Source organism: Polypterus senegalus, chromosome 13, assembly GCF_016835505.1.
Source record: "Polypterus senegalus isolate Bchr_013 chromosome 13, ASM1683550v1, whole genome shotgun sequence".
Lineage (NCBI taxonomy): Eukaryota > Metazoa > Chordata > Cladistia > Polypteriformes > Polypteridae > Polypterus > Polypterus senegalus.
Window position 1 is genome coordinate 80046994 of NC_053166.1, and position 24455 is coordinate 80071448.

The 24455-nt window shown below is 39.0% G+C and overlaps 1 protein-coding gene across 5 annotated transcripts in view; it reads left to right on the plus strand.

Moving 5' to 3' along the window:
* The window catches only part of plxna3 (plexin A3), a 314725-nt gene that overhangs the window by 220004 nt on the left and 70266 nt on the right, over positions 1-24455 (plus strand). For all 5 annotated transcript variants that reach the window (XM_039773770.1, XM_039773774.1, XM_039773773.1 and 2 more), the window contains exons 11-12: positions 18891-18987; positions 23372-23562. In XM_039773770.1, the coding sequence (XP_039629704.1) occupies positions 18891-18987; positions 23372-23562 (288 nt within the window). The remainder of the gene's footprint in view (positions 1-18890; positions 18988-23371; positions 23563-24455) is intronic.

Genomic DNA, 24455 nt, shown 5'->3' on the forward strand with positions numbered 1-24455 from the left:
AGAATAGCAGGCCATGCAACAGGAATACATTCATCCTGTGCCTCAAGAGACCAAACAGGAGGTAATTCACCAAAATACAGGTTTTTAATTACATAAAACAAAAGTACAGCAGAGAAATTCCTTCTGTCTGCATGTCCTGGTGTACCTAAATCCTATCTGATCACCTGCAATAACAAAACTCTGGGGTCAGACAGCTCCCTGCTGCGTTAATCCTACAAGATACAAAATAAACATGACTGGCCATATTGGCCTTGCATGCTGCTAGCCGCGCACATTTTCTCTCCACGGGCTTGTATTCACAATCAGTCATACTTGATGACCGGAACAGGGGAGCTTCCTAACGGCCACTTGGCAGTTGTCAAAATGAGCCACTAAACAAACAGTCTTTTTCTCGTTGTACACAAGATTGCTTTCAAGGATGCTTGCTTCTGTTGTTGTAGTGGAAGAAAAGAGGCACAGAAAGGAAGCATACTCCACCTGACCATGGTTGACGAAATGTCACTACAACATTGTTTACTTTGTATTTTCTGTGTTGGCTATAAGGCTCAATTTTGATCTGGTCTGCTTTGTATCAGCATTTTGTTTTTGTATCGGGCAGGGCATTGCTTCATTTCATACTAACCAGTTTTTGACTGAAGACATTATGTCTAATCAGTTAGAAAACATTGTCAGTATCTTCATGCTGCTTTTGTTCTGTGCGCTATGGCTATACCCATGAGGTACCTGCTAGGGCTGACTGGCTTTCCTCTTAGAGTTTCGATTTGTATCTGCAGAGTCCTTTTGATTTTCTGGAATCAGATGCAGCTCTCCCATTTGTACATCTGTTTTTTTTTTTCTTTCCTTTCTCTGACCCTCTTGGCTGTTATCAAAGCTGACCTACTTACAATTATATACTTTTCATTCATTCTGCTAATTTTGTATTTCACAGCAATCTACAGCTTGCTGTATGTGGAGGAAAATAATTCTTTAATGTCACTGAAAATTTTCAGCTAGCCTTCTTTATGGATAAATGGCTGCAATTACGTATTTTTTTAATCAAGAGAGTTGTCTGCTGTAATCCTTTGAAAGGGTTGGAGGATCACATTTTTGAGACTGAAATATGAGGCTTCATCTAGTATTACATATAAAATGAGAGGCAAAATGTAAGTTTTCATTGGCTTTAGTGATAAGGAGATAAGCGACACACCCTTCTGGTTCAGTGAAAGACCTAAATATCTGATGATCACTTGCACTCGGGCAGCAAAGGTCAGGCACCCATTTACATCAGCCTCCAGAAGTAAGTCTCGGCCTTCCACGCAGCCCACACATTCACTGATGTTCCCATATCTTCTCTTTTATTTCAGTTCCTCAGCCAAAATGCAGGAAGTACAGCAATTAACAAGTCATAAGTGCAAAAGAACAGTGATCAGAAGGTTTCATCCCACAGTGCCTCAATAGTTGCAAAGAAAATTAGATTTGAATTCTTATCAGTATGAGTGAGATTGAATTTTTATCAAGTTGATTGGATAAGAGGGGGGTGGTTTTGGGAAGTCAATCTAAGCTATAGAGTCAGAATTTTCTTTTGTGTCGATTTCTTCAGTGCGAGTGCCTGTGCAAGTGAAAAGTGTCAGAAGGGTCAGGTGTGCCAGACTGCTTCTTATGACATGGGCCAAATGTCTCCCGGATTTAGGTTTCAAATATATTTCATTTGTTTCACACTCTAAATAACTAACAATTAAAAAAAATGGTTGTGTGAGCAGTGGGAGTGTGGAGCTTTGTCCAGCATGAGGGAAAAAATGGTCATCAGTTTATGGTTTACCTTTAGAATTTTATTTCTCTGGTTGTTGCTGTTTGTGCTAAACCATGGGTGGAGACCACAAGTCATTTCTATGCCATCCTTTGGATTTTACTGAGAGGAAACAAATCGAAAAGAGACATTTTACATAATGATTAAAATGGCTGCTGCAGCTGAATACTGACAGGAATAATAGGATTGGTAGTGCCCTGTCAAGCCCATGTGACTGAGTTGAAATGACAGTTACAAGGAAACAAATGGAAGAGCTGCTAATCAGCACCTTCAACAACAGTGAAATTATTTCTCTTTTCCCTTTATTTCTATTTGCTTCTTTCAGTGGCTAAAAAAGAAATGGTCTTTTTTAGTAGCCAAAAGAGATTTCAAAAAATTTGCAGTATCCTACCTTCACAAATGTCTTTGAGTAAGAAGAGTCCCTACTCTTTAGTATGGATTTTGACGCCTTTAGATTGCAACCCAACGGACTGTAATTGAATATTGTGCATGACAAAAGTGTCACCACAACACTTCCAAAACCAAGTTTTTCAGCAATATAGACACATGGTGCAGATTAGTAAATTAACATTTTTCAATTTTTTGTACCTCTTTAGTCTAATTTATAGCTGTGAGAGGCCTGAACCTATCCTGCAAGTGTCAGGCACAAGGTCAGTTTAACAGTCCAGGGGCCTCATGTATAACGGCGTGCGTAGAACTCGCACTATAACATGGCGTAAGCACAAAAGCCGAAATGTGCTTACGCACAGAAAAATCCAGATGCAGGAATCTGTGCGTACTCCAACTTCCACGTTCTTCCGCTACATAAATCCCGATCAGTGTGAAAACTAACGCTCGTGCACGCGCATTTTGTAACGCCCCAACTCCACCCAGAATTACGCCTCTTTGAATATGCAAATCAATATAAATCGCCCTTAAGCTCAGCATTCTGTGAAAAGACAATGGGAAAAGCACGGGGGAAAATATAAGAATTTCAGCGAATACCAAGTGGAGGCAAAAGAAAAACATACTATTTGTTCAAATAAACCGTGGTATAATCAACAAAAGGAAGTTGATCGAGTGACATAGCGTGTTGGAGAAACTTGAAAGCTCACATCCACAAAATCGCACAGTGCCGGAAATAAAAAAGAAGTCACATATCAAAGTTGCCGTGAAAAGCCGAGTTGTAGCCCACTGTCTGAGTGTCATATGAAAGGTTATTAGGGTACAGAGAAAAAAGGCACACTGTGAGGAAAAAGCACGAAATGTCAACTTCAATCTCGACATTTCCACTTCAATCACGTAGTTTATTTTGTCATTAAAGTAGAACATCATAAACTTCATCTTAAAATCGTTTAATTAACCAGTTTTTCAAATCACATCGTAATTAAAGTAGCACGTTAAATGCTTTGTTTTGTATTTGATCTTCTATGTGCTCTGTCTGTGAATCACTACTTGCTTCTTAAACCGGCTCTCTTCCTCGAACTGGACACAGAATCCATTACATTCGTGATATTACAGCTCTCTGAATAACTAAAATACTGAGATGTATACGTGATATCATTTTTATGATGATAGGAGTTAAAGCACGTTATTAAACGTGTTTCACTTCGATGAAATAATTTATTGTAGCAGTACTCAGTGGCGGCTCTAGGCTTGTGGTGGCACTGGGCAGAGGAAGAATCGGTGACTCCTTCGCCCACCAATGTCAGTAAGGCAGCTTATGCACTGTGGATGGCCACGTCCGTTGCAGACACTGCATAGCCACCTCGTGCTCATGACACAAGCATTTAACTTTTACCGAAATTTGTCGCTGCGTTTTTAGCTGTGTTGTTATTTTCTCTTCCTGTTTTATATTCAATATATATTGGCGTAGCTATCACTGCAGTCAGTGCTTTTCTTTCCCCAAGTAACCGATCGCCACACAATCAGCTCTGTAATAGATGTTAAGCCATCTGTAAGCTTAGCCGATTCTTCAAAACGTTTAAGGAACATTGAAATATCTTCGTAGTACATGTTTAATTTTTCTATCCTTCACGACACTCACAGTGAAGAATATAGATTATTTAAATGAAGTTAAAGTTTTATCTGTATAATTTAATAAACATATTTTGCTGCATTTCACCTTAAAAATGATATCATCATCATATGTATATACGCACTTTATAAAGTGGCTCAGGTTGTGCGATATTATAACTATAGTGCAAGTTTATACTTGAGGCCCCAGGTGAATGTTGGAGCAGGAAGCTGAGACTGTGCCTGCCTGGCATTGCACCCATGGAAGCATAGACTTGCTAATTAGGTGCGGTCTCGCTGCTAATTAAAGGGGACTTTGCTGTTTTGTTCAGCTGCATGACATGGCTGAAGCCTTCTGATTTATTGCAGATGTACAGCATTCAGGATAGGGACATTGGTATAGAGCACACGTCTATTGGAGGGAAAAATCACACCCAAAGAACTATACTCAGCCACACTTGGCCAAATCCATATTAGATTTACCTATTAACCTGCATTGCATATAGTATGTAGTATGAAATTCCATGCAGATATGGAAAAGACACTGAAACAATACCAGACAGTGATGGGATTAGGATTTAAAGTTAGGATTCTGGACCTTTTAGGCAGCCACACTAACCACTGGGTCACCATGTTGAATAAATTAACAACACACTAAAGATATTGTATATTTAAAACTGCATTTGAAATACATCTCCACACCATTACAAGTTCTTTTATGCGGTGGAGGAGAGGATGTGTAATTTGTTGTACCCATGCTTTTGAAAAGCTTTGCAATGATTTTGTTTTCAGAGTTAAATTTACACATTTAAGGAGAAATGCACAACTGGAATTTTGAGTAGTGTTCAGAGTACTAACACCCTAATTTAATAACCTGTGGGGTGTACCTTCTGTGTGAGTAGCTTCTGGCCAGAAATTCTTCCCATACAAATAGACAGATGGATGAATTAATTTGTCATTTTCAATATCAGTGTCCCTTTCGCTGGAACAACGTCACTACATTACAAAATCCTTTGTTTGAATCACATCGTATTTTCCTGAATCTTATCAAGGGTCTGAAATCTCTTCCCTTTCAAAGGTGAGTTTAGTTTTGGGAAAAGGCAGAAGTTGCAGGTCACCAGATCTTGGGTTGCAAGGGGGATGAGTCACCTGGGTGATTTGATGTTTCGCCACTCATTGCATCGTCCCCAAAAGCCTTCTGAATCATCCGAATAGTTTCCTTGGACAAACTTAATGTAAAATTTGATGCAGATTAGTTTCTCTGTTCGCTCATTTTGAATGTGATGGCCACACCATACTCATGCTCACTCAACGGCGTCTAGTGACCCCACTGACTAGTCTAGTGAAGTTGTTGTTGTTCACATATGCGCATTCCAGACCACACTCCTTAGTTGCCAGGTTACATTGATGCCACACAAACCATTCTCATTATATTAACAATGCTTGAACTTATATATTATATATAAATATACTAGCCGTCCCCTTGGCTCCGCCCGCATAGTAGTGAAACAGGGCAAATTTTAAAAATCAATAAACAAACAGGTATCGTTAGCTAAGCAGAGGCAAGGTGCTTTCAAAAAACGTGGTCAGAGGTAGAGTGAGTCGAATGGAGGCTGGCACGTAGGCCATGCCCAGCTCCCAACTCCTGACGTCACGCTTCCCTCTCCCCTCGGCCTGCAGCCTCTGTCTCGGATTCACACGAATAAATCGCTCCTGCATGCGAACTATGATACTTAGCATGATGAGAGAAGTCGCAATATCAACCAGAATGTTCAAGCAAATTATAGAAAAAAACCTGATCTAAATCCATTAAGTAGAGATAGATATATATAGATATGTATATTGCAAAAGATCAGACAGATCACAGTCAAGGGTTGGGGTACCACCCTGGTAACCCCGTATAAGTGAATGAATCAAAACAAAAGAAAGCATTGAATAAATTGCAGAGAAGTCTTTTCAGATCGAAGGTCACAGCAGAACTAAATCTTCTGGCTTTGAAGATTTCCAGCAGGAAGAGGCAGGTCCAGGTGGCCGGACACCACAAGTGACATCAGTGGTGGTAAAGCTGTTTATCTTCCGGTCTGCAGGGAGGGAGGAAGAGAAGTGACAATATGGGTTATTATCATTGCCAGAAACCCTAAGTTGTCCCCTATGCACACTATATACTGAACCCCAAACATGACACATGATATAAGCCCTAGGTTGAAATAAAGGGGTTTTCATTACAAATACCTTAAATAAAATTGACATACAAGTGGTATTCTTCCTCTTCTCTCACTCTCTCTCCTCCCTACTGATATTCCTTTAAGACAAGTGTTGCCTGTGTCTGCTCCCAGCGCCAACTCACGTGGACAGGGCAGTATGGTCTCTTTTATGGAGGACCCAAGAATACTTCCAGTGCCAGAGATTCGCCCATTGGAGGCACTTCTGGGCCATACGGAGTCCCAAATAGTAGGAAGTGTAATTCCCTGCAGCTCCCATGAACCCCAGAAGCGTAGCACTACCAGACTACAATTCTTGGCATTCCTTGCGGGTATTTGAACGAGTACTGCTATCCAGGGCTGCTGGCATCTAGTGTATGGGGGATGGAACTATTGCTGTCCTCTGTCCTTTTGTGTTTTGAGCTTTCCATCCAGGTAAGCACTCTGGTCCTAGCATGTCATCCCTCACAATATATGAACTTAAGGGTTATAGAGTTTACTAGAAAATGAGAAAAATTCAGCTGAATACCTGTTTTGTCTCTTTTTGATACAATTGTTGGATGTTGGAATTTAGAGCTAAGGTGTAATTACAAATCCTTTTAAAGTAATCCAGATCAAAATAATGCAAATCAATATGCAACTGACCTGCGCATCATTTATCACAATCCAGAAAAAAATGTTATCAGTTACTTGTGATATGACAGTACTTTATGGAAGCATCAACAGGTAGAGATACATGATTACCAGCACTGATGTACTGTATGGTATGGAATTCCACCTTAGAGTTTAATACTGTATAATAAGTTTGCATGAATGCACTATAATAATTTTAAACATTTTCAGCTTCGACATTGTACTGTCATTGTCTTTGCTGCTGTGTGAACTTTGCAACCTTTTTTTTTCTTGCTTTCAGAAGCTGTTTTTGATGTCTTTATTTTGAGTTTAAGAACATCTTGACTGTTCAACATACTTACATTTAAACACCAACTACACTTTGTTGGTAACCCACTATTTTTATTTTTCCAGACATGATATTGATTAATATATCCAGTAAAGTGTGCTGCCTATAATCACTTGGCTTTCTCCCACTTTGCACGTTAAGTAGTATATCTATGAACAAGTCCGTCGGGGGCATGACTTTGTTGTGTATGGCAGCTTCTGAGCAAATATTTATTGCAGTATTTAAGTATTGTACTGTAGATGCTGTAATTATATTTGCTTTCCTCTAAATGAAAAGCTCCTCATAAGTATCTTCTAACTTAAATGAAAAGTTGCTACTAGTAGAAAAAATTCTATACTTCTCTATAATGAGATTTGACCTTGTTATCATATAAGCTAAGTTCACGTTACAATCAGAATCATTTTCCTGAAGTCACATAGAAGGTTTGTGGAGTAATACCAGTGGCAGGGAAACTGTCACATGTTCAAAATGGCATAATTTGGAGATATTTGTATATGAATATGGAAAATTAACAAAAATAACCCCACCTACTTGGTGATTTTAGGTATCCTTCGCATCTCTTGATCTTAAAGGTTTTATGTTTGTTTGACATCTAAGCTTTGAAATTACATAACATCGCCCTGAGTACCCTTAAAGTCCCTTGGAGACCCTATTTCAGAATGTCTGAACACTGTATAAAAGAAATAAAATGTCTATCAATGAGTCAAATCTATACATTTGTCATTTTTAGGAAATGGCTGAAATTTGGAACAACTGCTCCTTAAGGTAGACTAGAATGTTGCGTGAAACTACAGCATGAAAGGATGTTATGGCACTTATCTTACTTACATGCGTAATATACTGCTCAAAAAAAGGAACACTTTTTAATCAGAGTATATCATCAAGTCAATGAAACTTATGGGATATTAATCTGGTCAGTTAAGTAGCAGAGGGGTTTGTTAATCAGTTTCAGCTGCTGTGGTGTTAATGAAATTAACAACAGATGCACTAGAGGGGCAACAATGAGACGACCCCCTAAACAGTAATGGTTTAACAGGTGGAGGCCACTGACATTTTTCCATCCTCATCTTTTCTGACTGTTTCTTCACTAGTTTTGCATTTGGCTACACTCAGTGTCACTACTGGTAGCACGAGGTGATGCCTGGACCCTACAGAGGTTGCACAGGTAGTCCAACTTCTCCAGGATGGCACATCAATATGTGCCATTGCCAGAAGGTTTGCTGTGTCTCCCAGCACAGTCTCAAAGGCATGGAGGAGATTTCAGGAGACAGGCAGTTACTCAAGGAGAGCTGGAGAGGGCCATAGAAGGTCCTTAACCCATCAGCAGGACCAGTATCTGCTTCTTTGGGCAAGGAGGATCAGGATGAGCACTGCCAGAGCCCAACAAAATGACCTCCAGCAGGCCACTGGTGTGAATGTCTCTGATCAAACAATCAGAAACAGACTTCATGAGGGTGGCCTAAGGGCCTGACATCCTCTAGTGGGCCCTGTGCTCATTGCCTGGCACTGTGGAGCTTGATTGGCATTTGCCATAGAATACCAGAATTGGTAGATCCACCACTGGTGCCCTGTGCTTTTCACAGTTGAGAGCAGGTTCACCCTGAGCACATGTGACAGACGTGAAAGGATTCTGGAGAAGCCGCGGAGCGCATTATGCTGCCTGTAAGATCGTTTAGCATGACCGGTTTGGTGGTGGGTTTTATATGGTCTGGTGAGGCATATTCATGGAGGGACGCACAGACCTCTACAGGCTAGAAAATCGCACCTTCACAGCCATTAGGTATCGGGATGAAATCCTTTGACCCATTGTCAGACCCTATTCTGGTGCAGTGGGTCCTGGGTTCCTCCTGGTGCATGACAATGCCCAGCCTCATGTGGCAAGAGTATGCAGGCAGTTCCTGGAGTATGAAGGAACTGATACCATTGACTGGCCTCCACGCTCGCCTGACCTAAATCCAATAGAACACCTCTGGGACATTATGTTTTGGTCCATACAACGCCGCCAGGTTGCACCTCAGACTGTCCAGAAGCTCAGTGATGCCCTGGTCCAGATCTGGGAGGAGATCCCCCAGGACACTATCTGTCGTCTCATGAGGAGCAATGACATTTCGGCAAAATGGACTAGCTTGCCGCATCATTTTTTCACTTTGAATTTCGGGGTGTTTTTGAATTCAGCCCTCTGTAGGTTGATAATTTTCACTTCCATCAAACAATGGGTCATCCTTTCATTCCTAACACATTACCCAGTCCCTGTCAATATACTGTAGATATCCAGAATGATTTTATTCCCATTGAGATTTGATGTGTTTTCAAAGTGTTCCTTTAATTTTTTGAGCAGTTTATAAACACAACTTTTTCAAATGTGCTAAGTCCATATTACTATTTTATTATTACTTGGTGGCTCTGCCCCCTGCTTGCTTCGTTTGCCAACCCCTATGCGGGCCCTACAAGCTAGTCATTTCCCAGATCTGCTGCTGTCTTTGATATCTCCATCTTTCGAAATTATTATTGCTTTCAATTCATCAAATGTTGGTTTATTATATATGCAAGTGTGATCTTTTTGATTCATAAAGAAATCAAAGAAAACTTCTTTGTGTTTTTCAGATAAATTTTGTGTAAAGTGCGATAGTTTTGGACATATCGATTTGAATTCATTATTGGCTGTAGAATTTTTAATACGTCCAATCATTTAACTCTTTTGATTCTATGCTGCCTCACGTCTCCATAATCATAACTATAAACCTGACCGAATTGTGGTTTCTTTGAAATTAAACTTGTAGTAGCTCTGTCATATCACCTATGTCCATATATTCGATGTCTTTTCGCTGTTCCGTTATTTAACCGAGTAATAATTTCTATTTGTTAGTGCTCATGCGATCTTTACTATCATTTTTTTGAGACTTTCAAATTTTAGTACTTTTATAATCTCTAACCTGCTCTGCATGTGTATTGCACCAACGTTTTTGAACCTCTTTACAACGTTCTACTTTGTCTTCTGCTCTTTGTTTTTTCTTCTTCTACTGTTTGTCTTTTATTTCCGCCCCTGATTGGACCTGTTAGGTTTTCAATCCATCTCTTGGCACAAAGTCTCGTCCTGTGAAATTATCTCCCTGAAAATGTCTTGTTCCATCTCTCTGAAAAAATCTTGTCCCGTCCCAAGATTTTTTTATATAATAGGGAGATTCTTATTATATAACAAATGTCTTTAAATTTAGATGCCTCTGTCATGTGATAACTCATTTTTAACTTTGTAACAAGACTTCTGTATTTAAGATCTGTTATAGAGAAATTCTAGAATTCTTCAGTTCAGTAAATATTTCTCTTTAACTGTGCACAGAGTCATGAGAATATCAGCTTTCAAAGAATTTATTTAAACAAAAAGTCATTTTTGTTTTCTATGTAATTTTGAGAATGGTTATAGTGGCTAAAAATTATTAGTTTGTGCTTTTATTATTTATTTGCTCCCAAACACATTGGCAGGAAGCACAACCTATAATTAAAGTTATGCTGGAGCAAATAACAGAGTAACAATTTAGTCCTTACGGGTCAATCTAAGGTCTTTTTTCAGAGAGCATTACCACAGATTTTGAATTTTTAAAGTCTTTTCCTTAAAATTGAGACAGATGACTACAATTATCCCTACATTTCCTCAGCTGTAAAGCAAACCACCTTCTTTTTTTCAAGGAGGAATTCTGAAAAACTGTTAGTAGTTGCTATAGCATATGCAATATTGCAGTTTGTTTATCCAAATAAAAATTGATTCAAGATTTTTTTTTTGTGTACTGATATAATAAAAATGTTCATGCCAATAACTTATTAGTGTGTTCTTTCCTGAATGTTGATCATGCAGCATTAATCACTTTGCAAGCAGCTAAAATCCCCCAAACACATTAGAAACTTGTACTTACGGTACTGTTTATGGTAGTTTTTAGATATATCAAGCATCTAGCTGCAGAAAAGCGCTCTCAGGCCCCTTACATTCCCCACTCCCAACTCAAATTATAGTATCTAAATGAGGAGGTACTTGAAGAAAATGGTCTGAAGGAAAACACCCTTTTATTATAAATCAAACAATGCAGAGGCTAAAGGGATTACAGCTTCACCTGTTAAGAATAATATACAATGTGCAGCTGGAAAAATTAAACTTGCAGCTCCTAATAATGAACTGGGAGGTTGTAGTAATGAACAGCTAGTGAACATGCAGGATCTGAAAGCAAGCGTCACTGTAAGTGAAATGTAACCTGACGCACTTGTACATTATATAATAGCAGTAGTAGTAGTATTCTCATATGTACAGTGAAATTCTTACTTGAATGCCCCACCAACATGCAACATGTTTCCTCTCTCCAACACCCTGAGAAACCAGAATATTTTCTGAAAATTGTTCAACTAAAAGCAAGAGCCATTAAAAGACTGATTCCAATGATACAGTGGAGATTTTTAACAAAGAAGACCAAAACCTAAATGTTTGAATGTGTGCTTTGTTTAGTGCCATATATTCAATATGTTTTAAAGCAGTTGCATTTAAATTGGTGCTTTGGTCAAGAAGGAACAAGCAGTTGTGAAAGTGGGATATGGAACAACCAAATTGTTACTCTTGTTTATGTCTCCCAGGCCACTACAGCACACAGGGAGTTAAAATCACAGGAATATTGGGAGGACAGACAGACTGGCCCACCCTAATTTCACTCTGTGGTGAGAAACATCTGCAGGGAAACTTAATGCCGCTAGGGGGAGCTCCTCAGGGTCATGTGCAGACCTTTGAGTGCCAGCCAGTTGACCCAGAAACATTAGTAAGTGCTCACCTGGGTGGATTTCCTGACCCATGCATAAAATGACCCCTGCAGTCGGTATACAGTGGGCCTGGGAGTTGGGAGGAAGCTATTGTGAAGAAGCAAAGCAAGGAAAGAAAGCTAGAGGTTAAACAGAACGGCCAGAATGTTTACGTATTTTTTTAGTTTTAAGGCCTTTTGTGTTTATCGGAAATCTTTTGAATATTCACCTGTTTTGGGTAATAAAACCATTTTCTTTTGTCATTGTTAATTTTTTGGTCATCATTTGGGTTCTGCATCTGAAGCATGAATGCCCCTATAGTCTACACAGTGTGCATTCACAATACAGGACTTCAACAAAGAGAAGGATGGTTGGCATTATAAGTGCATAGTGTGCAATTGGACCTTCCTTAAATCTGTGAACAGGACAATGCTTGTTCAGCCTTCTATTTCTATATTTGTCATTACATTTTTCACTCTTTATTAAAACTAAACATTTCCTGTTCAAATCCAAACCCCACAAGTAATATGAGCCTCCAGAAAAATGTGGTGAATGAAGGTAATGAGGGAAAAAGTAACATGAGGTTTGAGAACTTAAGTAATATTTTCTTTTTTCAATGTTATTAGTTTACCCATTTTGATGCATTTGTATTTTAAGGACAAAAGATTAAAAAATTCAAAGAACTATAAAAGAAAAATGAGACCAGCTCTTCATTCAAATCCTTTATCGCTGAGAAATGGGAATCCATCTTGTGTCTTTCTTTGCCTCTGTAGCTACTGCTGGTCATCTTTAGCTGCTGTTACCCATTTTGGTGCTTCATCCTGTTCTCGTATTGTTTATATGGCTTGAGGACTGAATCACCCAGCAGTCACCACATCATGTGTGTCCTTGCAGCTGGCTTGTCTCCATGCACGATCTTGTCTTTTTTGTGCAGCTGGCCACTTCCTACCAATCGGCAGATGCCTCATCTTGTTGATCCACACAGCTGGCCAATCCCACCTAACATCTGCTGTCCATTTGTTTCCTTGCTCTTGGGGCAACAGTTATTTGGTTACAAATTCTGCTAATTTAGTTTTAGTGGCACCTGTCTTCTGCCCTTGGCATGACATGATTCCAGTTTTTCCATTAATTAAGATGCCTGTCACTTTTTTGAATGACTGGTTTTCAACTTGTGTTGTCCTCCTTATATGTTAAAAATCAGTAAAATGTCTCCTGCAGTGCATTCCTTTATAATAATTGTTCACTTACCATAGGAGACAATGGATCATTTTTGTCTTCTGGACTGTTCATAATGTTCTTTGTTTGGTCATTTGAAAATATTTTTGCCCAATCAAGCAGTCTGTTAAATATTGGTTTAATGAGGGCAGGCAGCTTGTAAATTAAAAAGGGAAAAAAGCCTGAGCACATCATAAATAACAGACTGTGTGATGTTTTAAATCCCTGTTACTTTTCAATAAAGAGCCCAAGATCTTTCTTGCCAAAATCTATTTTATGAATTAACTTTTATTAAAGGGGAAATATGTGTGAAAAAGCAGGAGTGCTCACACTGATTGTGTGACATTTAAAAGCTTTTTACTGATTAAAATGAAAGCACAGGTCGATCTTGAGTAAAAAAAAAATTCCCTGCAAGTGGCCACACTCACATTACCACATTGTATGCCACAGAAAGGGGCACATTTTCAGTTTGGCTTCTCTTTTGTCAAAAGTAAGTGCATAATGTGTAAACACCTTCTGCTGTGGCCGAAAATTAAAATAATCTAACCTGTCCGGTGTTTGAAATGTGGGAGGAAAAATTACACAAAGAAGTGGAGACCTTGCCTTGGTGAGCAATCAAACTTTGGATTCCGGAGCTGTGAGGTAGCAGTACTCACCGTTGTGCCACCATGCTGCCCATTCACAAAGACATGGTCCTCGATCAGAGTGCAGTGGGTCACTGCACTTTGTTGCGAAATGTGCGTGAAGACAGAATACAAAGTTTAGTTTATGAATTATTTTAGCAAGTAACTCATTTTAATGTTAATGTTTTATGGAATTAACCAGTACTTGCAAAATCAGAAAATTAGGTGAAAATGTAATCTTATCTTTAAAGGTTCAGCAGCTGAAATTGTTTGTATCATCATCTCTTTCATTTTTTAACTGTGTAATTATTTTTGCCTACTTTACTTTTTTACTTCTAACTGGCGTGCTGCTTGTAAACTCTCTATATCTGCTCTTCGCCACTTTATTTTAAATGCTCAGATTCATCCATGATCTTTCTGCTGGACCACTACTTCCTAGTGTGACAGATAAGGGTTTTCTCGCACCCTTGTACCCTCAGACCACTCGTCAGACACCAGGTAAAAGTCCAATAATAAGATTTATTATAAAGTGCACAAAGCATGCTCCTCTCCACAATTCTCCAATAACAATAAACAATAACCCAAATCACAAATAAACCAATCCTCCACTCCCAGACACTTAGCCACCCTGCCTCCCAACTCAGCTCGTCCGTCTGGGATTTCCCACAGTCCTTTATACTCCTTGACCCGGAAGCGTTTCACCCTCTCTGTCCATGTGACCTGGAACACTTCCGGGTCAGATAAAAATCCTTCTTTTCTTCACACAGGAAGCACATCGTTCCCTTTGTCTCCGTGACTATGACGTACTTCCTGGGCGTAAGACAAATAGTCTCTGGGCCTCCCTGCAGCGACTCCTGGCGGCCCCCATGGTATCCAGCAGGGCTGTGCATTAAAAGTCCATTGTCCATAATTCCCTGCTGGCATTCGGGGCACCTCTATGCTGCAAGGAGGGCTCCATCTGGCGGCCTGGGGGTATTGGCCGGGATGAACGGCCAGCCATGTACCACACTAGGCAATGACATAGGAAATGAAAATTCTTTACTAAATGAAGATCCTAATAAACATTGAATTACTGTGCAACCCATCATTATGCAAAAATGTCCACATAAAGTTATTATGTGATGTTTTATTTTAAGTGTAATGTAACTGTAAATGTGAATAGCCTGTCTAATGGAAAGTGCGCTATATAGGAATAAATTGAAATTAATTGAATTTCAAAAGAATTCCTGCACTAGGCCCATTAAAACTCCATCTCTTTCATCTTTGCTGTACTGATGTATCCCCAGAGTGCTTGCTTTAGGCTAAACCGTATTAACTAGATGAACAAACTTTGACTGACTCTTTTCTTGTACTATTTTGGATGTTCCCAAACTAGCAAAACAGAGCCCTGCTAGGTAGTGTCCACAGTATCCAGCAGGTTTGTGATCATGTGATATTTTATTACCATATTTATACATCAACCAGTAACGGCGCACTGCATGATAACATGCTGTGAATACACTTGACTTGAGCATTCAGAGTTTTCAGACTCTTTCTCTGTACGTTCAGCATTTGTTTGCTCAGAGGCAGATGCACTTGCTGCTTCCTTAGCAGCTCTTCTTTTCTCTACCCTAGCGACCCGCTTCTTCTCTTCTTTCGTCGGCATCTTTTCACATTAAAACTGATTAAGTCAGTATTTGTGTTGCCAATACTTAGAACATTTTCTTTAATTTTTCACTTAACCTGGCACTTAAATCTTCAATCTGCCTCAAGAATGATTTAAGATATGAAGAAGTTGGGGAGGTAACGGTGAAGATGGTAGGGATGAGAATGGCACCTGTACGCATGTGCTGCATGGCTGCCTTGCTAGCCGCTGCCAAGAGTTGATTTTAAAATAAAATAAAAAGTGGAATAACCTTGGAGGTCAATCATCACCTCAAAAGTGGATAGTATAGTCGCATAGTATGTTTGTGCCAAATTTCATGTCAATAGGTCAAATGGTTTGCGAGCTACAGGTGACTTAAAATGCTGGGTAGACAAACAAAAGCCACAGTAACGTATCTATACTAATAAAAGGCAAAGCCCTCACTGACTGACTGACTCACTCACTCACACAGTCATCACTAATTCTCCAACTTCCCGTGTAGGTAGAAGGCTGAAATTTGGCAGGCTCATTCCTTACAGCTTACATACAAAAGTTAGGCAGGTTTCATTTCGAAATTCTACGTGTAACAGTCATAACTGGAACCTACTTATGTACATATATACCGGCCATAGCCTGCAGCTCAGTCACCGTGTGAAGCGGAGTTGCGTCTCTCATCGTCACGCCTTCCACATAATTGAGTGCCTGCCCATATAAGGCCGTCCGTCAGCGACAATCCAATAGAAACACTCTACCGCTAAATATTCGCGGGTTTAGGGCTGTGCTTATGGAAACGAAGATGAGATGGTCAGGATGGTGTTTGGCACAAATGTAGCAAAACTGTGAGAGAAACTTTTAAGTGCTGGGTCTTAGCTAACATTAAATAAAGCCATGGACACAAGATAGCACAAGCACAGCTGAGAACCTTCGATGCATGTACTCTGAGCGGCTCACGTGAACTGACTGTGAACGCAGTATGCGGAGAACAAGGAAGAGCTCCAAAGAGTGCTGAACAAAAAACGCATTACACATTTGAGAAGGCAGCAAAAGAATATGAAGCGAGTGACACATACAAGCATATTCATAAGTGCAGCTACTGCGGAAACAAAGCACATGGTGGAAAAAGTCAATGTCCAGCTAAAGGAAGACAGTGTAAAAAAAAACCTGTGCATGCAGTGCGTGATGTCTCAAATAAAGAGGAAGACGAGCTGTTTATTGATGCAGTAAGAAAGGAATCAATGAATGAAACCTGATATCTGTACAACGGTTGGCAAACACGGAATGTAACTTGAACACAACACATGCTCCAAATACGAACCTGATTGAAAGAAATAATGATAATGAAATCCTTGATGACAGCAACACTCATAACACTCACAAAATAATTATATTGAAAATCAGGTTATGTTATTTTTAAAATTTTTCCTTTTCTTTTTCATAACTTCTTTAACACACTACTTCTCCGCTGCGAAGCTCGAGTATTTTGCTAGTTATATATAAAGACAATTTACCAAAAGTTATGACAAAAACTTCCATTTTCATGTACAGTCATATGATGCCTTTTCTTCCCATTTCCATCAATAATTGTCTCAAAGACCACAAACATTTCAGCCCTGAAAAGTACATTAAGATTTTTCATAAAAGACAGGAGACCTTTCAGCCCATCAAGCTCATTTGGGCCCTATCTAAATTAATACATTTTTGTTTCAGACATTTCATTCCATTTTTGCCTCTCATTTTCAATGCAAAAAATGAATGCTTCTGAAAAGCATCTTGAGAGCCATATACTTTTTAAAAAACTGCCTGATGTTTCAGTTCAGATGGGCAAAAATGAAAGATTTTTCAACAAAGAATACATTGTTCTCTTGCTGGTTTGTGATTGATAAGTGACTCTTTCCTGAATGGATTCTGCTCATAACAGCATTTCATTCCCTAATTGGTCTCTTTTTGTGGAAGAAAAACATATTGCGATATATGTTGCTTTCCATAGCGTTTGTTGTGTTGCTTATCTGTATGCAGCTGAAGTGCATTCTTTGCAATTTTTGGAAGTAGTGGTCAAGCGAGTGTTCACACTGTGTGATAGAGTCACCAGTCACATACATGCTCAGACTGCACAAGAACATTTGCTCTGATTGACGTGACACGACATGGGTGCTTAGACTATACGTACTGTATACAATGCACAGTCTCGGCTGTCACTGCACAATGAATTTCAGGAAATTTGATGGTGACATAAAATTCGGTTTGTGAGATCTATCACACTACAAGACAGCTAATTGAAATTTTGAACATGACAGAAATTCTTCTGATAGCAACCACTCTCATGCTGCATGTGAAATGATGGCAGATGAAACTGAATTGAGGCTGACTGAAAATATCAGTTGGCTACTGCAAATTGGGTGTAAAATTGTGCCAAAATTATATGCCATTTGCCTGGTTAAAGATGTCTGTGCTGAGTGAATGCCCATTGTAATTGGGCAACTACATCATATGCATTTTCTGTTGTTTAAGTATGGGCCAAAAATTCTGTTGTAAATGCTGCATGGATGAAGATAGTTTTAATTTAAAAGTGACATTTTTAAATTAAAATATAATAGTGTGGATGTAGCCTTGGCCAGCTAGGTGCTATTTTATCAAAATATCCCATCTAGCCATTTCTTAAATACTGTTAGGGTATGATTTTAAACTAAACATGAATAAGTATAGTTTTTGTTTTTTGCACTCTTCCAGAAAATCTACCAGGAGACAACATTGCAGACAAACTACATTTGTAGGCAGTATTACAATATTCATAATGTACATTGGACAACAAAGTTAGCCAGTGGGCATCATGGATGAAACACTTCTAGTTTCAGAACGTCCTAGAGAACAACACTGAGCATGTTGGTGTAGTTGAACTGATGGACATCATTTGAAAGTTCAAAGAAATGTCATTCACAAGAGGTAGCACCTTAAAATTGAGGGTGGGCTACTAACCAAAACCACTGTGCATTAGGCTGAGAAGAAAACTAATAAAGGGCCCTAATGGTGGAAGGAGATCAAAATACAACAACCCACCAATTGTGAAATTGTGAGTCATCATCAGAGTGTTTAGGTTTTCACGTTTGTTGTTTTTATTATTTTTTAAAGGTGGCTTTATGATTGAATTTTTAATTCCTACACTGGGTGTTAAGCTGAGTTCATATAGATTCAGATGTAAATCTTTGATTAATCATTTGCTCTTTGCAACATTAAATGAGAGAATCCCTGTACATTATCCTTCTAATCCACTGAGCTGAATTTAGTTTTTTTGCATATTTCAACTGCCTTGACTTTTCCAGTTGATGTTCTGTTGGTCTTTTGTTATATATATTTTATTCTGTTTCATTTTCTTTCATTACCCAGTACTGGGCTGAAGAAAATAAAAGGAAGACAAAGGAAGGAAGGAGTAAAGAATTTATCTCAGAGCCTTATATAATGAGAACCTCTGTGCTATTTTTGAAAACCATCTTCTTGCTGTATTTCAGTAAATGCCTCAGAGACAGCAGCTTGCCTTCCTTCTTTAATATCATAGCAGGTTACCACTTCTTTGTTGCTGTATAATAAAGTTGCATGATAGTAAAGATTAAAGAAACTCATGAACTGAAATGTGGCATCCCCAGAGAAGATCAGAAATACAAAGAACCTGTGAGAATGTGGAGAGCTGTGATAAACACTTCTTTCTTTTCCTCCTCAGTATTGGTACGAGGGTGATGACGTTGGGGACCTGGCTGTGGATTTCTCAGTGGTGTGGGATGAAGATTTCTTCATTGACAAACCAGCATCCATGAAAGGTGAACATTTTTATTCCTGACCCTCCCATGTTTTGTTCTAGTAATGTTACCACTTGAAAACCCAGTGATTAGCAGGCGAATGCTGTTATTTTGGTCTCAGTGATCTTGTGACTTAGACATCATATAGGAACATGGCTGAAACACTGAGACATGAGATATGTATTTACTTCCCAAATTACCTGAATTTTAAGAATACATATAATGCATGTTATGCAGTACTGTATAGTTCTATAGTGTTAGCTAGACTTGTCTCATTCCTCCAGGATTTAATGCCTTAAGGCTGCATTTTTAGCTTTTATGTCTTTTCCTTTCCCGTGTACCTTCTGAAGTAATTTAGAAATGTGTGCAGTTCTGGTTGCATGTCTTTGCATTTCTTCTTTTTCTACAACAGTCATGAACAGATTTGACAGTAATGTCATATGTGGTTTCAGCATTGCTCCCTGCCCATCCTCTCCTTGACTTCATTGCTGTTTTGAATTATTTGCCATACTCCTAAAGCACTTTAACACCTTCATTGACAAACCAACTTTTCCTTAACATGTTGAGTCCATCACTAACACCTTCACTTGACTTTCTTTGAAATTGAAAACTATTCGTTTTACACTTCAGTAGATTACTCAACTGACCGGTATATGTGCTTATGTTCCTTGCTTGTGCTGATAATGGCACTCATCTATAAGCAGTGTCAAAATGAAATCACTTTCATGGACAGGAAGAAGAAACTTGGGTTTGATTATTTTTTTTTAGCTTCCATCAACATGACCCCAGTCTAGCAAAAATTAAGCTTGCATGCTGGTTGGCACAATTCCTAATCCCTAAAATAATTATAACCTTGATTCTTATCTTACTTTTCTGTGCCTTAATCAACTTTGCTTATTTTTCCCAACAAGATGGGTCAGTTTTCAGAAAGCTATTTCATTAACTCTCTTAACTTCTCTGTGTCCTTTGGAGCACTTTTCAAGAATTCTACTGATGGATCTTTTTTATCATTGTAGCCCCCACATTATCATGTAGTGCAGTACCTTCTCCACATTACCTGTATACCAGCTTCTAACACTTAACATTCCCAAAGTCCAACATAATTTAATTATCCCATTCACAGAAACACTTAGGATTGCCTCAAGTCCCTTTTTATTGTTCCTGGCAAAAGAGTAATGAGCAAATTCCAAATGGTGTAAAATGCTAATTCTAGAACTCTTGCATAAATATCATAATCTCATAATTCTACAGGTAACCCTGCTGTATGCTTACCTACAAAGCCCCGAGATCCTCTGAAGCCAACATTTTAGAAGTTCTGATACTTCACTGTTTGTTGTTTGACCTGTTGTGTCTGACCGCTCTCTTGAATTCTTTCTCTGTGGCTTCTTGAATCCTTACATTGAGAATCAAAGTGAATGTTCTGCGTTTGATTACCATGTTACCTAATTTAGTCTGTAGCAATTTCTAAATAGAATTTTGCCTTGCGTGTTTTTTGCTTGCTCAATTTAATGCATTGTTCTTTACTGATACTGCTTGCTCCTTCCTATGCATTTGAACGCATTGTTTGATTCCTTTTCAATTTTAATTTCAGTGTAGTGTTGCGAGATATTTAATTACATGTTAGATATACAAATAAACTGATTGGCAGGAGCCTTGTTGGAACAAGTGATCCAAAAACTGTGTTGCATTGTAAAATGAAGTTTGTGCACCTGTGAGTTTACCAAAGCCATGTTTTAGGAAAGCGGGGGTGTCCAAGATGTTTGTGAGACACAAATGCTGTATTTATGGCTTTAGAATGAGCTTCTACCAAGCAATGAGTACATGAGCTCACATGCTGAAGTGCAAGCTTACAGAATTTTTATTCCAAAAAATGGTAAAAATTGATATTTAAAAAGAATAAACATTCTAAATATTGATTTATCAAAAGAGCATTTTGGACCAGATATTGCCAGTGCAATTGTGAAAGAGCTGTGCCACAAAACTAGACTTTACCAACAAAATCAGTGAACTCTTCAGCACCCACTTACACTTTTGGCTTTTGGGAAGTGTTCACTAAGAGTAATGTACCAATAAAAGCAGGCCACTGAGACTTCCTTGTGTGCTTCTAAGTATTATAGGCTATGTCAACAATACTATGTTTTTACTTAAAACCAATGTTTTTTAATGAGAACAATCTCTTTCCTTACTAGTATTTTCACATTGCTTACAAAATATCTCCATCCACACTAAAAAGACAGAAAATGCACACAATGCACTGTAATCACTGAGCATGCGCACATCAGTAGGAATATTTGATCCCTGATTGGACTGTTTAGTGAAAATCAGACTCCCTTGTGCTTTATGCACTTTCAAGACTATTAGCACATGCATGACTCTGATAGCTCGTTCACAGCATAGAAAAATGCAGAAACTCTTAAAATTAGCTATAGCAAATTACTTCCATGTCATATTAGCGCACTCATTACAGTTGAAGTAACACTCTTCAGAACTGGCGATGGCTAATCAGAGTGCATTTTATACCAAACATTTGTAAAACTAACTCAGTAGATAAAATAAATGACTAAATGTGTGCTCACATGTGTCTATATCTTTGCTTTACTGCATTGTTCTCTTGTATCTCTGTCCTGTATCCTTATGAGCTTGGCTGCATTCTACACCTGTCCAATTTGTTAAACGCTTTGTTATTCATTTTTCTGCGTAAAGCGCCCCTCCTTACTTAACGGATCAGGTTTAAGTAATAACCATTGGTAAAAGCCTGTCAACTGAGTTAATTGCAATCTGATTTTCACAGAGCTCTGAATTTTTCACTACAGTGGTAATGCTGCCAGTCACGGGATGATTCACAAAATTGTGTTGCGACTGGTAAATTCTTTGCCTGCTGTGCATGTATACAGCATTCATACTGTACAAAACGCAATTTAGATGCATACAGGTAAGCAGCACAACAAACACCATAGAAAGCAATTTTTCTCTGCCCAATATGCTGGAATATGATTTTCTCAGTGGAGGGAGACATTGTAATGAGCAGGATCCAATCAGAGAAGAGACACATAATAAGCATGAACAAATCAGAGCGCGATTCATCTTAAGTTTTCAAAGAACTGCTTTTTTGCCCTTCCACACTGAAATGCCAAGCTGCCATTTTCAGTAGACTCTGGAGAGCATTTTCAGAAGTCTCAATTTTTTGGAGTTGAAAACACTGGAGAAGTGTGAATGAAAGACGAAAATGGAGATGGATGTCTGCATTTTTAAACAAAAATGTAGTAATGTGGACTGTAGTAGTACAATATCTTATGCTATCAGTGCCATTTTTCCATCTCCCATCTTTAATCTTCTCCCTTTTCTTCTTGTAAAGGGATGTGGCTTAATGAATTCATGTTCCAATTTATTCTTTTCTTATTCTCGAGGTCTTCTTTCAGTTCTATAGACCTCTGAAGCCTGTCTGCTCACTCTGGCCTGCTTTCAGACCAAGGTTTTTAATTAGAATGCACTAACTGTTCCCTTCAAAGGCCATTGTTTATTGAGAATAGTTCCCTTATGTCCCTTTCTCTCTATTAAGCTGAACTTTACCTACTCTCTTCTGTCAGGTATGGCACACCATTATGGTTGCCTGAGTTTTTTTTCTTTTCATTTGACACTGAAGATACAGAAGAAGTGGTCAGTAAATATCATTTAGTTGATAAAGAGCATTATTAAAGAAAAAAAAGTGATCTCAAGCACAGAGATGAGCTATACTGACAAAGTATTAGAATGCCCGATGGTTGGTTCTGGTATCTGTGTGGTTTGGCTTGATGTAGTACTTAAAAAAAAAATTATATTCCTACAAACTTCCCCTGGTGGCCTGTACTTTTGATATTAGGCTCTATTGCTTTATTTTGCAGCTATAAGCCGTTTCAGCAATGCGTGCCCCTTTTTCCATGGTCTTTAGCAAGGAATCTTCCTAGAATCTTGGAAGCAGGTGTTGTGCTTTACTTCTGTAAAGACAGTGGGGGAAACCATTGAAGAACAGGCAATGGCAATAAAAATGTCTTGCATATAAATTCCAGAATGAGAGCAGGAGGCGGCCGGCCCCGGGCCTTGCATTTCTGCTGAGGAACAATTGTTTGTTTTGCTTGGCAATTATCAGAGTCTGCTGTCTAAAGTTGGGACTTGAATTGTGTCTCCTATAGTTGTGAGGGTGTGCAAAATAAATAAAATACTATCCGATTTATGAAAGTATTAAAAAAAATTAAACAATCAGACCATTGAATTTTAAAGGGGAAACAAGTTGGAACACTTCTTTCAGAGCATAACAGTAATTACATTGTGGACAGAGAAATAGTGGTATCTCTTAAATATGTGACTGCAGTGGTTTGTTTATTTATGTGTTTATTGAATTTCCCCACTCCTCCACTTTTTTTCCCAGCTTTGTTGTACAAATGTGAGGCTCAGAGGGAGAGCTGTGGGATGTGTCTGAAAGCAGAGCCCAGCTTTGACTGTGGATGGTGCCTGGCAAATAAGAAGTGCCTCCTGCGACAGAACTGCCACAGCCCAGAACTCAACTGGATGCATCCGGGTCGGCGCAATGTGCGCTGCAGTCACCCCCGCATCACCAAGGTATAGCTGCATTCTCTTTTAGAAAGGCGGACTGTAATGAGCATAGTGTGAAAACAAATTCAATTCATTGTGGGAGGAAGTGACAATGGGACATGGTGGGAGTCACTCACAGGGCTCTGTTGCATCTTCTAGGATTGTTTGCTTGTTCTTTAATGCCTGATTTTTAATTTTACTGCAGTATTGACTATCTAGTAGCCTTGAACCCAACCTTGTCTGAAGCTGCTTTGACATCCTGGATTCCATGATTCAGTTCATATCCATTTTTTCTTTTCTAAGAAGGCAGGTTCACATATTTTCAACCGATAATTTATGTAACATTAGGGGGCTCCGCCCCCTACTCATTTTGCTCGCCCAACCCCGTGTTTGGTTTACCAGATATACAATTTAAAGAGATTGTTATTTTCATGGGAATTGTTACATATGCATTATTTTCACTTTTACTTTAAAACTTTTCTAAAAACAATGCTTGTCCTTTATTTCTGGCCCCGGCGTGGTTACATCTCTTCCTTGCAGGACGTATAACTCTGCTCGCGTTGTGAAGGGGGTGCGGCTGAACACACGTTAAGGAAATGCCGTCGGATCATCTGCTGTCTTTCAGCTGCTTGTCTCGCTACCCAATCATTTCAAAGCCTGCACAGCTGCTGTCCTTTTGCCACTTCGTGTCTCTGCCACTCGCGTTGTAAAGGGAGTGGAGAGGAGGGGGATTAGAGGTTAGGGTGGCTAAACACACACTAAGGAGAAGCAGTCGGATCATCTGCTGGTTTTCTGCTGCTGGTGAGCTGTGTGTTTTGCTTGTTGCTTGTCGTTGTTTTAAGAGCTGGGAGCACATGATGCGTGTCTGCCAAAAGCAATCCAACAACTGCTAGGTTAGATGTCCGTGGACTTGTTTTAAA